The 16,639-nt window shown below is 39.0% G+C and overlaps 1 protein-coding gene across 1 annotated transcript in view; it reads left to right on the forward strand.

Annotated features, from left to right (window-relative positions):
* Positions 1 to 1,840: 1,840 nt before the first annotated feature.
* The window catches only part of LOC139718776 (uncharacterized), a 44,820-nt gene continuing 30,021 nt past the window's right edge, over positions 1,841 to 16,639 (forward strand). Inside the window, exon 1 of the mRNA XM_071630241.1 lies at positions 1,841 to 1,973. Coding sequence (XP_071486342.1) covers positions 1,899 to 1,973 — 75 coding nt within the window. The 5' untranslated portion in view covers positions 1,841 to 1,898. The remainder of the gene's footprint in view (positions 1,974 to 16,639) is intronic.

The raw sequence follows: 16,639 nt of genomic DNA on the forward strand, positions 1-16,639 counted from the left end.
CACCTAAAGCATTATGGAATTTATCATTTGAACAATATCATGGTTCTCTATAGAATATGTGAGCACATTTCGCTGAAATTAAAAGTGTACAGCACGGTTTGGAGTGACCAGAAATACTTAAAACATAGTATTTTTCATCCAAGTTGGTCTTCTTCTTCTTCTTCTTTTTCTTCTTCTTCTCCTCCTCCTCCTCCTCCTCCTTCTTCTTCGTCTTCTCACGGCGACTTTCATGAGGTACAGTCCACTTGAGGTGTATCAAGGTGCTTGTAACTTACTGCTAACTAAATATCCCTTCGATAGTTCATACTTCTCCTTTAATGATGACGTTACTTGTCAGTTGGTCACACCCATTGCAGGCCTCTCACTTGTAATTACATCGCGAACCCCTTGAAAAACGTATAGCGGAGACTTTATAAAGACATGAAATGTCATTTCGATACGTTGGAATGATTTTGGGTATAACTCAATACAAATCAATTTGATTTGATGTGTTATGAATAGAGAGTCTGGTCCTTAAACAATATTATTCTATTTGGGTTAATTTCAGAATACAGAACAGTAGTTTGTACTTGGATTATTTCTATACGAAGGGGAGTTACAGTTTAGGGTCAGGGCGTCATCGTTTTATTTAACACGTTCATATCTGTTTCTCGCCTTTTTGTCTAGTTTTATTTTCTGTCATCTTGTTTGGTGTTTTGCTCTACTGACTTCTGTTTTTCTACTCTGGCCCAGACGCAACAAAACTCGAACAGGTTTTACACAAGATGAAGAGAAGAGGAAATATGGGATGACTTCAGGGATATTCTGTGACTAGCCTGGGATCTAAAGAGAGAGCGAGCGATAAGAGAAGTTATGAATGAATTAAGAACAGGCTGGTTGCTAGGAAACCATCATGCGTAACTCCCAGCGTTTGCCTCGGGGAAACGATGAGTTGGGGAAAGTTGTTTAGCTCCACCCTGTCTTCCCTCGTCTTCTTTAATCGTCCAAGTCAATTTTAGATGAAGCCAAGGCTCGCAGATGTGACTTTTAACCCTCTAGCGACCACCCGCTGAATATATCACTGATATCTTATACAGACTTGTTGACAGGGCAGACGGCAGGGAGTTTACAGGAAGGAAATCACATCTCAATGGCAGCGCGCCCACTGCTGGGAAAGAGTGTGTTATGGGGGCGGCGAGGGGGGGGGGGGGTGGGAAGAATCATCATGATGACCTTAAACTACGGACCTTGCTGCTAGCGGACGGTGGGAATGAAAGAGGGGGTAAAGTCATTTCATGCGAGCGCACGGCCTTCATGGAAACCTTTTTGATAGCTGGCAGGGTATGATGTTAATAGCTCTCTATCCCATTTCACAACTGATCACGCTTCGCAAAGGGCGCGCGTCCGCTGCAGTGCGTCATGGAGCTTTTGACTGTCCGGTGGATACTGAAATCCCACGTTTAATAGCTGTTCGGGAAGGACACATCTGTGTAGAGACACTCCTTCCCCCCACCAACGACTATCAGTCCAGGGTAGCTAGCTCTCGTACCTGTATGCCATTTTCAGTAATGTCCCCGGATGACTTTGACGCATTGATCGTGCTTTGACGACCAAACTATGATCTCTCCGTGTTTCATGCTTGCTCGTATCACGCCGAGCTCTAACGACGATTGTCAACGTCGTTTTTAGAGGCAGCATTGTTCTCACTCTCACCCTCGCTGCACAAGGGGAGTTCCCCTAGCTAAATAAGGCATCCGCCCATTTTTTGAAGCTGCTTCGTGATTGGTCGTAGTTATCACAGCATGAGAGATGGACGTCTGTCTGATCTTTAAACAGGTGGAATCTGGTCCGACGATGAAGACCCGGTGAGAGCCTTGAGGGATGAAGCTAACTTTTCGAATTCTCGCTTAATTTGTACGATGACCAGACGATTTCGGACGGATAACATGGCGGCTCCATTTCGCTGGCAACTCTTCGCTCAGCTTGTGGTTAATGTAAGTTTTATGCGATGTGATTTTAAGGGTATCATCTAGATCTAATTCATTCACTCTTTCTCGGGTGTCTGTAAGCATGTCTGTATCTGTTAAAACGCTTTTTCTTTTCTCACTCCTCTCTCCCGTCACCTATATCAATCCGTCTATCTTTCTGTCCGTCTGTCTGTCTGTCTTTTTATCTCTTCACATCTTGTCATGTTGTGTATGTGATGTTTGTATGAATATAGACCTCCAACGTATTCAATATCTTTGTCAATAACCTAATGCCTGTACTGATTTCGCATTCTACTGTGTATCATTAAGGACGTTTCGTTTGAGTTGAGGTAGGGAGCTATTTTCACATCACTCCAGGAAGCATGTAAAGGAGACCTCCGGATGATTTTTAGACTTTTACATTTGAACAACTACATGTTTAAATCAGTTATACTGAGTACAGAGTTTCAGAATTTAGAGTGATTGGGATGAGGAATAAGAATATTTTCAAAATTTAAGGCAAATTGCAATGAACAATGGTGATGATATGGCAGCCTCACCATAAGAATGCATGAGTTGGGACTCAAGGAAGCAGAACAAAAGAAGAAGGCGAGCATAGATTCTGCACAGGTGATCTTGTTAAGCAAGCGGTATTGTAATGGATTTACACTGCTACATTTCTGAAATAATGCAATATGTGAGGCTTCTATGTCGACATTATTATCATTATCAACACTGTTCAGTGTAATTTTTTAAAGATTTTTCAGAGTAATGGTTTCTGTGCTCAAGGACCACAGTAAATTCTAGAAATCTATACATGGAGCTGTCAATTTACGTACTGCATGATGTGAAATTATGAAAATCGTCTGGACTGCCCCTTTATAATCATATGCTAGTGAGTATGCAAGCAATCAACTGGACCGACGGCCGGCAGTAATCTCAGAACAGTATGAAATATATGTGCGTGTCATTATCTTTGCTATTTGCTGCAAATCGCAAAAAAAAAAAATATTACTTACTTGTGGTATGGATGTGTCATGACGTGTATACTGACAGCATTTGACATAAACCAAACATATAGACACCTGTTGGTTAATCCTGCGTAGTAATTTACCAGCCATATTCATATCTCACCTTTTATTTGCTGTCAATTTTTCCTCTAAATTTACACATTACAGTTTTCGTCAAAACAAGACCACACAATCCAAGGGCTTCTTTTTTTATTGTGATGCATGATGCATACCCGGCGGATATAATACTGTCACTAAATTACCTACTAGTCTGCGGTCACATTGGCATACTCGTTTATGGAATGTGAAACGGCGGAAGTATACACGATGAGTAGGAAAACTGGGCCACTATTACTCATATTGATAAGGGAAATCTCTGCATGGGCAGTACTGTGGGGGAAATAACATTAGAAATACGATCTGCGGTGAAAAGTGTCCATACAATTTCCACTTTGTTTGATGGTCTGAATGTGTCAACAGAATGCATTATTTTACATCGTGTGCAGTAGGTTGTGCACAATGGTCTCCACATGATTGGGCATTATTTCAATAATACGGTATTCCTGATGATATCATAGACGAATTTCAGTAATCATTTCGTGCGTAAGTAATTCTGTGAAATATTTGAAGGGGTACGGTACTGACTTGTTACTGAATAAAAAGTGCCTTCACCAATCATATGCCGATGCAGATATCGAAAGCGGCGAGTACTGTATTGGATTTTCATGATTTGCGCAAGATCGCAAGGGAGGGGGGAGGGTGGTTCTGATAGAAACAGACAGATGGTTATCATGTCAACGCGTACAGGATGTTGCCATGGCGACCAATTTGCTGGTCAGACGACCTGCATCCTTACAGCACAGGATCATATGGAAGATATCTCTGCTTTCCACAGAAAATAAATTGCATGAAATATTTTTATCTTTACATGACTCATCCAAACAAATAGATAAAAATCCTCACCTCCAAGAAAATCAAAAAGACCTTGAAGTCTGCTGGTCTACGCTGACATGCAGACTCCTTATCTCGTGCGCAGGTAGATACAGCAGGGGTCGCATTGCAAGAGAGCGACAGTTCTGCGTTGGACGGAGGTATTTTCTGAACTTGCTATACTCAGCTACTCACATACACTTCATAGTTAAGTCAAGGTACCAGTGCCACAACTAACTGTTTTGAACGTTTTGCGAAGGTTTCATACGCACCTCATTAACAAAAAAAAAAACAAAAAAAAAACAACAACACACAAATCAAAGCCGGAATTAGGCCGGAAGCAAACAAAACAAAACAAACAAACAAACAATTAATGAAATGTAAAAAAAAAATATCAAGATCCACATTTTTTTGGTGGTTCTTGTATAGATTAAGTGTAAACAACACGTATTACATTGTATGCGTCCAAGCTTCAGCTGCAGTTGCTGGAACGGCGACTGTCTTAGGAAGTATTATTCAAATTCGGACTTGATGATAGCATTTCATTGTTTGCTGTTTGCTCGATACGAATATCAATTTCCACTCTCTATGGAGGTGTGAAATATAACCAAAATGTTTAAACAATGCACGATGAAGAGTAGGCCTATAACCTACCTAAATCTTTCAAAGGTGAGTGATAGAAAACGTAATCCTAATTGGATGAAACCTCGCAGGGGGTCTTACCACGCTCTATAAATTTGAAGATGTCACAATCTCTCTTTAAAGAAAATATCGTACTGTGAATATTGATATATGGCCTCTTTTCTTGTCTTGATTTCTATTTTTCTCTGTCCCTTTCCTCTCTCACTTCTCTCACCCCTTCGAGTCTCTTAATTCTTCTCTTCTCATTTTGCCATTTTGCAATTCCATATCCATACCGCATTGCTCTTATTTTCTTACTCTTCTTTTCCCCTCCCTTCGAGATACTCTCACCCCTATCGGTATTGGTTTACCCCAAGGGATTATGCCCTGGGTTCAGCTGGTAATCCCGTCTTCTCCAAAGTAAATCCTTGGCACATCTTGCTCGATATTTTTTGTGTTTTATTTCAAATATGATTTTCCAGACAGCAGACAACCGTCCAGATCTCCTTTCACTTTGACCGAATCTCATCTCAAATTTTTGGCGCATTCCATCGACCTGGATGTACAAGTTATGTTTTTGGATCAAATGGACATCTATCATTTCATATCTAACAATATTTCTTTTTTCAGTTTTAGCACACTAGACGAAAATAGCCTAGGGGCATTGATCAAGTGCATCTGCGGAGGATTAATTATTATGAATTCTTGGTAAGTGGGAAAAATGCTCCCCAATCTGTATAATTCAATTATTATTCCACGTAAGCATTTTTGAAATACATTGTTCATTGACGATGATTACAATAGTCACCATCGCCAAGTAGGTCGTCAATCATTCAATCATTGATTTACATTCCTTTTGTTTCTGTAGTCTTGGCTACTACCAAGACTCGCCACGGATGTAACTTTCGCACGGTTAATTAATTTTGATTACGGTATGTCTTATTCACTTTGTCTTAAATTTAGTTTTTCCTTACCCCTATAATAAGCCGACTTAAAGAGAAAATCCACCTTAAAAATACTTTAAAAAGAAAGAGAAGAAAATCGGATAAGAAATAAGGAATATATGACATTTTGAAATTTCACATTTTTGAAAGCATTTCTTAACCAGTTATTATGAACATTCAAATGAAAGAGTGGATGACGCCATACCCTCACAATTTTTCATGTATGTTTAGGCCTACATATGAATTAGGGAAAAAGTTATCTTTAGGTAATGCAAGTAAAAGCCTGCTATGGTTTCATACTAAGATATATCAGAGTTGAGGTTTGTTCTTTTTTATTTTGGGTGGTTTTAAGGCAAGATTTATATCTATACAGCTGAATTATTTTTCATTTCTGTAAATGAAATGAATATTCAATTGTGAGAGCATATTTTCTTCCTTATTTCTTGTCCGATTTTTGTCATTTTTGCATCTTTCTGTAGGGAATAATGTTTTCTTTCTTTTGAGGTTTTTTTTTGGAGGGGGGATGAATTTTCTCTTTATATGGTTGTCATGAATTATCACGAAATTAAAATATTAACGTGGGTTCTGTAAGTGCAATCTCCCCGTTTGTTTTCAAGCCGATCAAAATCGCGATAGCTTAACAAGTGTCTTGCATGCACAGGCCCACCACTGTTTATTCGGCCAACACACATCGACCACACCCTCTTTGGAGGGGTTAATCAATTCCACACCAAATAATTCTATGGTGGAATTGAAATGGGCCAAACATTTCCTTCGCCGTATTACCACTGCTGTTCCTGACAACGCGGCTGTATCATCACTCCGTTCGTGGCGAATTTTGCAGGAGGGCGTTGACTGTTGATAGCACTATTCATTTCACCACAACACTTACCACAAGTACTACATTGTGGTATATGGTAACGAAGAATCAATTAGGACGCTTTTTAAAAACGGTCATCTTGAGGTAGACGCTTTACAGTCTCCTCTTTCGAGGCGTATGCTGTTTGGACATCTTATAATCACAACAGTTTCTTTTTGATCTGTCTTTATAGTTACATGATATTTGTAGGGAATATTGGTGATTGAATAAGACGCTTAGAGAGAAGCTGGCTGATTAAACGTTTCTATCCTTCTTATGGTGTATTTAATATGTGTTCTTTCACGTCTCTTTCGAAGTGTTACTTAATATAAAGCGTTTAATACATATTTTGTATTAAAAAAAACATTGTTATTTATTATTATTATCATCATTATTATCAGTAGTATTGTTGCTTTATTATTATTATCATTATTATCATTATTATCTTTATTTTTATCATTATTATTATTACTATTATTTTCATCATCATCATCATCATCATTACTGTCACTGTAATTTCTTGCTATCAATGCAGATCTGTGAATTTTTTTTTTCCTGTTTGTGGTTTGTTTGTTGTTATTGTTCTTTGAGAGTTGCTTCACTCGTATAAGTGTGGGTGTCCTGTTTGAACTGAAAGCTTATCAAGCGAGCCCACGGAGTGTCACAGTGTCGCGATGATGGAGTGATATTCTAGTCCGTTGGGTTTCAAAAGGCGCCTCAAGTCGGGAATGCGATCTTCACTGCACGGAGGTTGACAGGGGAAATACGACAGAGTATTTTGAATTACAGAATATCTCTTACTATCGGATTGATAAATCCATTTTTTTCCCCTTCCAAACCCGACAAGAGGAAAGGGATGTGTGCTTGTGAGAGATCAAAAAGGAAATAAGAGAGAGGGAGAGGGGGAGTGAAGGAAAAATGACATGCGTAGAGAAGACTTACGGGGAAAAAACAAATGGAAGAAGTGAAATTGACTCGTTTTAGTCAGAATAAGAATCTGATAATGTTTTTGGGTATGTGTGATTTTGGGAAGGGAGGGCTGTTTTCATTTAAAAAGACGACCGAATTTAGGAAAATCGTATTATGTCACGGCACCATTTTGAAGCAGAATATTGAAACCTTAAAACATGCATTTAGTTGAAAAGAAAAGGAAAAATAAATCAACATTAAAGGGCTCAAATGACAGGAATGTGTCACTATATTATAAAATATTTACTCTGAACAGCAAAAACAAAATCCCCATACTCTAAAAAATACCTAGTCAGTTATGTTTGGAAACTATTCATATCTGACTAGATAAAGGATCCCAGGCAGTGCCAGGGCAAATACTCTTTTCTAGTCACTGAAAAACTAATCACTGACTTTGACTAAAAATCTGGTCGATGTCTATGAGTAGACAATCTGGTAAAAATGACTAGAAAATCTGGTAAAAATGACTAGAAAATACTGCAACAGATAAAGGAAAGTTTTGACCATCATCTCAACAACGTCATTTTTGTCCTCTCTCTCTCTCTCTCCCTCTCTCTCTCTCTCCCTCTCTCTCTCTCTCTCTCTCTCTCATTCTCCCCAGATATGTAATATACTCTTCAACTTTTGTCAATATGTTTTGGAAGGAAACTTTTTTAAACGTACGTCCGTTTCTTATGATATGACTTGACATCGAATGTAAATGGACTTTCACGTCTTGATGAGATGACAAAGTTAGCGAATGACAATTTTCCAAACCTGATAAAAAAGCTGCCAACTTTCATACTATAAACGCAAATGTATTACATATCAATCACACAGTCTCGATAACCCTTAATGTTAGCCCTTTTTGAAATGATCAGCGACATAATCGACTCGACAAACTGAAGCTTGTGGTGGTCATGCAGGAGTCAAACTAAAATCGCTGTTTTTCAGACACAAGGCAGTCATTCTCACCACGTAGAATAAGGGATATCAGTTTTGTTGGCATCCAGTGCTTGTCGGCGTCCGTGAGCTGGCACTATGATTGAAGGAGAAATCATTTGAAGGGGAGAGAACTTCTCTCCTTTTTCTCCTCTCTCTTCCCAGCACTCGAACATTGAAAATAAAATTGACGAGAACTATACATTTCTCCTGTCCCTGGAGATATAAATCCAATGGGACCTGGAAACGGGGTTCCATGTCCATGACATTTGTAGAACTGATGGCTCTCACTTTTCCAGCCAATTATCCTTTCCTTTTTCAGTTTCTGTCTTACCTCTTTCTTTGTCCCGTGAATATGGAGTAGAAGTCAATTGCTGCGGGGGATATTGAATTTCGCTGCGCCCCAGAATTCACGATCATCACGTCCGAATAGGCTTCTGTCAGCGAACCCTGGTTGACCTGCATCTAAACTCCGGCAGGGCGTGAAGTCCTATGTACGAAGTAGGACGAGACCGCCGCCCTAAAACCAGAAATAACCATCATTAACATAAACACTCATGGACACACAAAAATGCGATTGTTATTGCTCTTATCGTTATTATGATCATTATTATTAGTGATCATAATAGCTATTATAGTTATGATTAGTTTGTGATTATGGTGATGATAATACAATGTTGATGATAATAATGCTGATGATGATAGCGTTAGTTGTGGTGGTCATTAATTTTCTTGTCTTACAATCAATAATATGTGGATTAGGTTCGAGTATTTCACTCTTATATTTATCCTTAGAGGCTTGTTTCTCTCATGCAGGAGACGGGTATATAAATGGCTATCACCTCTATACTGACTATAAAAACAAAAACAAAAACGCACAAATGACAGCAGGGGTCCTCTGACGGGGCAATGTCATTCCATTGAATTGATGACACTCCTCGATGAAGTAGTACATACATATACACTTGACCATCACTGTTATAAGTGGGCGCCCAAAAATAATTAAATGGCAAGATCATATCCATTTTCTCATCATGTTTGCGTAACAGCGAGTCATGCATCCAGTACATAAACTTGCCCCCCCCCCCCAAAAAAAAAAAAAAAATGCCTAAAAATGGCCCAAATATTATGATGAAACAACTGTATGATAAATTTGTGCCCGTCAGTTTGCAGAGACTCTAAGACTATTTCTATTGTGTTCTTTATACTAATAGTTGTAATAGTAAAAAAAAAAGGTGTGATATTGACGATAGTATATTATAAATATGTTATGACTAATCTTAACATTACTTTCATCGTAATCACTTTTGATATTATCACTGAACCCCCCCCCCCCCATGATTATTTTGTAAATTATATCACATACACTTTATTTCTTCATATCATGACAATGTTTTTCACGCACATTTTTAGTACCAGTGCATGCCTTCACATTTAGTGCACTTGGGAAACGGAATAATTGCGTGGAATATTTTCGTGTTTTTTTTCAATGTAAAGTCAATTTCTAGATTTGCAAGCGCATGCAAAGAAATTTGACAACATACGGGTTGTTTGCAGCGTCCACCTGAATACAAACAGTACCTGAATGTGAGCCTGTATTTGCAGTAAACACTCATTTGAATCATTGGAATTGAATTGAAAGCACAAGAAAAGAGTTTCCAGAAAAGCCTACATTGCACGGATAGTGTAACTTTGATTTACATTTTGCTACTCGATTACTGCAGTTTTTTTTTGATCGAAATGACTGCAACATTATTCCACAATCAGAGTTCCGATGCATAAATAATCGAATCATAAACGAATTCATACGGTTGGTACCCTGCCCCCTCCTTCCGCCACAGCTGCTACGTAATATGATTCGCATCCCGCTAAGATGCAATAGACATGATAGAGACAATTCATGTCCGGAAACCTCAAACGCTGCCACTAATTTTCATCTTCATATCACACTTCAGTGGCTATGCCGTCGGCTTGAATTCCCGTGATGAAATTCCCTGGATGTTGTTGATATGTTTCGTATGGTGTCTATGAATAGAACCCTCGTATGCCGGCGAAGGTACGCGTGCCAGCCACGCGATCGTCGATACGTCTTTCAACGCGAGCTGTCGTCCAGGGGACTTGTGACGGAAACGAGTCGTTCTTGCCTCGCTCGCTCTGTCCGTGGGGAACGCACCTTATTAAAACGTCGCTGGGAAAAGTGCGATGTGGCGGCGCAGGCAGATGGAGTTCGCTTCAAATTAGGCGTTTCTTCCATATTTTTGCGTATTTCGGACTACGACTGCGTCATTGTTTATTTTTGCATGGATATTCTATTGCAAGATTTGTCTCAACGTGTCAATTCCAGTCAATACATCCATTACTTCATTCAAATTTAAAATTCCAATCCAAACTCAAAATTAAATCCGTATTCGTTTTTTTTTTTTTCATAAAAATAGTATTCTTGATAGGAGCTCAATACAAGGCTCATTTTGTTCCCTGTACTGACCCTTAGAAAAGAGTCAACACATATATTGAAAATATATTTTGTATCTTTAGATTATGCAGGGCCCCTTGGTGGAGCAGTTTTTTGTTTTGTTTTTTTTAACTGAAAGGGGTACCCAGTCGAAAAAAAGACGGACATGATAATAATTCACAGGTACATGTATATTCAGTTGGCATAATCATTTGCCAGCGAAGCTACATTAGGTATACCTTCACCGAGTCTATACGATATCGTCACAGGGAAGACTGCTAAGATAGCATGGGGTCATGCTTATTATCTCCTTTAGAATATCCGCCCGTATCAAGCGGCACCTAAGATGAAGCCATCCACCCACTATTAAATGAGCTAACTATTACGGAAGAAGGGGGGAGAGGAAAAGTTCGCACTTCGAACCTCATCAAACTTTCATGCAAATCATTAGGACGTTGAGGCGCTCGGAGGCGCTTTGCAAGGAGTTAAACTAATTGCCAATGACCCACAGCTGTATTGCCACACATACATCTTTTTTTTTTCTCCCCGCAAGCATCTTTTTCTCCCGTGGACATTTCTCCTTTGTCTATTTCACCATTGTCCCTTGTCGTCTTGTCATTTATCTTATTTTTTTTTGTCTGTCTTTTCTTACCACCCTCCAATTTGTGTGTTTTTCTCGAAGATTACACTCTAAATTCATAATATTATATCCATGATATTTTTCTTCTTTTTCTCTTTGTTGTTGCTGTTGTTGTTATTGTTGTTGTTGTTGTGTGTTAGCGGACAGGTGTTATTGTTTTACTTTTTTTTTTTTCTGGGGACCTAATGCCCCCACAAGCATCTGCTCTTCTGTGGGTTCCCCGCACATAATCTTGATATCCAGTATGTATGCAATGCACTCTATTGTTTGATTTAAAGCCAGTTTGTATTATGAAATATTATTTCAATCTGTATACATTGAATTTTCAAATATTTTTTTTTTTATACCATTCGTTGATTTCTGGATGTATGATACAAATGTAATTTGTGTGGAAAATTGGTAAATGAGATTATGATCAATTTAATTGTAGTCATGTTGCAACCCCACAACTAAAACAAAAAAAAAATCTTTTTTTTTTCGGGCAGAGGTTGGAGCACTCACTCTTTATGTGCCACCTTCGCAGGGGGTCTTCCCACAAGACCGACACCCATGAGTCATACAGCCCACGAGTTCGACACTAGGCAAATAAAGCCCATGAGACCGACACTAGGTAAAAACAGCCCACGAGTTCGACAGGTACAACACGGGGTTTAATGTGTCGGTCTCGTGGACCTTGTTTGCTTAGTGTCGAACTCATGGCCTGTATATCTCGTAGGCTGTTTGACTCGTGGGTGTCGGTCTCGTGACGTGCACCCGTTCGCACGCCCGACTGAGTCGACGGTGTGCCAAATTCGCATAATCTGCTCAAACGCACAAACCCGCGCAAACCGATGGATAAATCGCCTAATGCCACAGCACAAAGATTCTATTCCTGTCACATGTGGTGCTTGACTATCAAGCGGTGTTCCCTACTGGATTTGCGAGTAAACTCTTAAGTTTCTATCACTGTTTTGAGTGCAAAATCATGCCTCGACAATAATGTCGCTACTGGTCATTTGAAAAAAAAAAAAATCATGGACTTGTCATGCAATCTACAACAAATCAAAGCTTGGCAGTTAATCCATACAACTTTGCTCTCTACAAAAAAATCTATGAATGTTACGTTATATTAGAAAAACAAAATATTTTCTCACAGCACGAATACGTTGATGTCTGAGAATAATGTGGCACACAGGGGGTTTACGCTTTATGGCACATAAAGAGTTAACAACAAAAGCAACAAAAAAGAAGATACTACCGGAGTCAATGGGTATAATACTCATATCTGAAGAGTGATTTGACTGAGTTGGTAGGACGTCTGCCTCCAGATCCAATGGTACCGGGTTCGATTCCCGAGTCTCACTGAGCAATGTTGTGAGTACACTCTGCCCCTCGGATAGGACATTAAATGGAAGTCTCGCGAGTGAGTTAGCCTCACGCACGTAAAAGATCCCACTTCATTCATTCATCGCAAAGAGCGGGATATCTTAACAAGTGGTCCACCTATACCTACTCACACAAGAAAAAAACAAACAAACAAAAACAAAACAAAACTGGCGAATGATGCCGACCCCTCGTGGTTCTCCCCAGGTGACTAGCAATTAATCAGCAAATGGTATAAGTCACATTGTGCCATGCGCTTGAATATTTAACTTCTGAAAGTTGTTTGGATTGAGAATTTAAGCCATATTTCTTTTACGCTGATATTGTTATTTTTGCAAGAACTGTAACGTTAATCTGAAAAGAAAAGTTAGAAAAAAGTTACAAAGACTTTGTCACATGATTTACCCTTTGCTCCTCCGGAACAGAGTTTTTACCTCAATTACTTTTTGGATAATCGTGTCGAAGTCAAAGGGTTAGTCAAGGCTTATAACCTCGGAGGGTGTGAACTCTCATCAACGTAAAAGGCGCTGTGATCCTGAACTTCAGACAAATATCAAAAAGGAGAGAGAGTGACAGTTAGACAGACAGACAGACAGACAGATCAACAGACAGACAGACAGACAGACAGATAAAGAGAGAGATAGAGACAGACAGACGGGAGGGGGTGAGGGAGGAGAGGGAGAAGGAGAGGGAGAGGGAGAGAGAGAGAGAGAGAGAGAGAGAGAGAGGGAGGGATGGAAATAAGGTTGTGACGTGAAAGCTGAGAGCTCTGTGTGATGACAATAGTTAAGCATAGCTGGCACTTCCGTCCATATTGACTAACAAAGTACCCGTTGCTAAGCGACACGTGCAATGGTGTTCTCCAGGAGATCTCCAGGAGAATGGCAAATGACTTATGCGATGCGTGTTCCAGGGTAGCAATGACTGTCATTAATCGAAAGGTTCGGGGAGATTGCTCTTTGAGCCTTGTCTTGATGTTGCAAGTGAGTGCGTCAGTCAAGTTTTGATGAATAACTTTACAAGAGATTAATTTTGACTTCAATTTCAGGTGAACTTTAACGGTTCATTGCCCGTGAGTACTCTGACACTTTTAGATATTTCTTTTTATTATTTGATTCTCTATTTCCTTTAACTTTTTCTGTAGACTACATGTTCCTGCCGAAGACCCTTCTATTGTTGTATTTCAAACTGTACTTCTTTGAGATAATTTGTCACTGTGCCATCTTTTCTTTGCTCTGTTTGATCTATACTTACTGTTTATCTACACTGTTTACAGTCATTAATATTTCCTGTGCGTGACATGTTAAAGGGATGGTAGAGAATTGTTGGAGATAAGGATTAGGCTTTTAACTTTTTGCGAGATACCAAGAAAGCACGTGTATGAAATAGTATTGAGCGTATCATTCTACGAGGGATTCAAAGTTTATTTGATGGAAATCGGTTTTAGAATGGCTGAAACATCCCAAAACAGAGTAAAACAAAGCGATTGTAACAGAGGGTGGGTCCCACCTTTTATTAGGATTGCCCTGTTTTGGATATCTCAACCATTTCAAAACTAATTTTCATCAAATAAACGTTTAATTCCTCTTGAAATTACATGCTCTTTCACATTTCATTGTAGGTTTTTCATTATCTCACCCTAAAATGTTAGAAACCTGAAGTTAGGTCTCAACCAAAACTATACAATCCCTTCAATATGTACTCATAATTACGGTTACTTAAGTGCTTTTTGGTTTTGTTTTGTTTTTTGTGATAAAGCGCGTGTTTAAGAATAAACAAACAAACAAACAAACAAACAAACAAACAAGCAGCAAAACGAACAAACAAACAAACCATGAAATTAGGGTAACTGGAAGGAATTCAATCTCTGAAAGTTTGAGCTGTAATCCCAAAGTCGTTTTGGCTGAAAGCTAAAATTTGCAACAGTTGGCAAATCTTTCCTCAATAAAATGAGTGCATATTGATCCATGATATAATATGCATTGAATAAGTTCTGCCGAAAAAAAAAAAACAAAAAACAATTCGATACAACAAATTTCGTCCAAGTGTGTATTTCCTTGCCAAAAGGCAATTATTTCTGGATCCAGAGCAACCGGATATTTCTCTACAAACACTTTGGAGTCGTAAATAATTATGCTATTCACGGAATCCTAGTCCGTTTACGTTAATTTTCAGTGATAGTCCGCTACTGATTTCCCTCGGGACCTCATAGTGTTTGTTCACTGGAGCAAAGCGAATGTGAAATCATCAATTCCAGTTTGCCGGTTTCACTGACGTTAGAGGCGCTGTACACATTCTGTTGCTTTTGTTTATTTGTTTTGCATGTGTGGGAATAGTCAGTGCCCCTAGGTATATTCAGGCCCCTATCCATGCAGGAAGAATATTTTATATGTTGTAATGATCATAATATTGTGAATATATATTCTTCTCTCTTTTTTTTTCTGCCTGCATGCCAGAAGGTAGCAGACCTCACCTGCATGGCATAATGAGCTACTGACTCTGAGGCTCTGACACACACAGAATCAAACAACTTGGCGGCTTGTGACTTCTGGGAACTTATGTTTATGACTCACTATTGGAACAGAAAGGAACATGTTATCAGAATGCATTATTTGCGCTAAATTACATCACAGACATATGATAAATTCATGGCCAATTTTATCTGCACGATGATGTATCAATTAAACAATACTGACTGTTATGAGAGGCATGTTTGACGACGGGGGGGGGGGGGGGGGAGATGGAAGCTATAGAGACGAACTCATTATCAGGCCACGATTTTATGTTCAAAGTCAGACATTGTCAGATATGGATTGATCATCAAAAAACAGTGAATATTAAGCTGATTTTCCGCTGATATGTATTCATTCATTGCATCAATTTCGGGGGGGGGATTTTAATTGACACTTTTATACATTCATTATCAGACTTCAAAATGATAATTTATTGTTGATCAGTAAGGCATGCTTTAGACTGATTACATGGCCGATTGATTATGGTACGAATGTATCATTGATTTCTGTGAGCGTGGTATAGTGGGTTAGCTACTGAGTTTTGGCCTACAAAATGTTTCTCATCCAGGAATATCTGGCAATGCTGGATAATAATAACTGTTGGGAGAGTTAGTATCAACGCCAAAGCGGCCACCCTATAGGTAAATAAGATCATAATCATTTCGCTCGTTTCCGTTTAGAGCGTATCTCTGTTTGCACAATCAATGCCACAGTGGGTATGACTTTTAAGTACTTTGTTTTACAGCGAAATAATGGCAACTCAAATGAATAAGTATAGAAAGATTATGGGCAAAAATGATGTCACATCAATAAATCATTTTCCCCTTTATTCGTTCATGTTTTCTTTTTCATGTTTCTAGAAGCTTTCTTGTTAGCTTGTTTGGGATTCTCCGTGTCTTTTGGAGCAATCCCTCCTGGAAATAAAACAGTGCCCCACAGTGTGAAACACAGTGTGAACTCATTGTGAACACAGTGTGAAATCTGTTCAATGCGAGCGTTTTAACAATGTGAACACATCGTGAATGATAACTTCTCAGTGTGAAACAGAACATTACCATGTGAACTCTCTGTGAAAGCCACACCACAGTGTGAACTCATCTTTCGAGCGTGTTCACATAGTCGCTATGAGAGCACACTGTGAACACACTGTGAGACACAGCGTTCTTTCCAGCAGGGATGTCAGTGAACACATATTATCATGCCGCAACAATCAAATCTACACCAGCGCAATGAAAGTTAAAAGAGTTCTCCTTAGTCTGCCCTTCTTTGTCTTCTTCTTGTCCACCTTTTTGTTATTATAATTACGAATATGATTATTATCATGATTATTCTTGTTATTATCAGTTTTGCTTTGGTTCCGTGTTGTGAAGGACAATGTTGTGAATAGTTGAGTCAAATTTAAAACGGGACTTGTGGGTTAACGGCAGGCCCCTCCCAAAGAATCATTATTTTGATAATGAATTAGATTCTAC

Source organism: Diadema antillarum, unplaced genomic scaffold, assembly GCF_040938485.1.
Source record: "Diadema antillarum isolate AM-2024a unplaced genomic scaffold, OU_Dant_1.0 scf00000099, whole genome shotgun sequence".
In the NCBI taxonomy this organism is placed as follows: Eukaryota; Metazoa; Echinodermata; class Echinoidea; order Diadematoida; family Diadematidae; genus Diadema; species Diadema antillarum.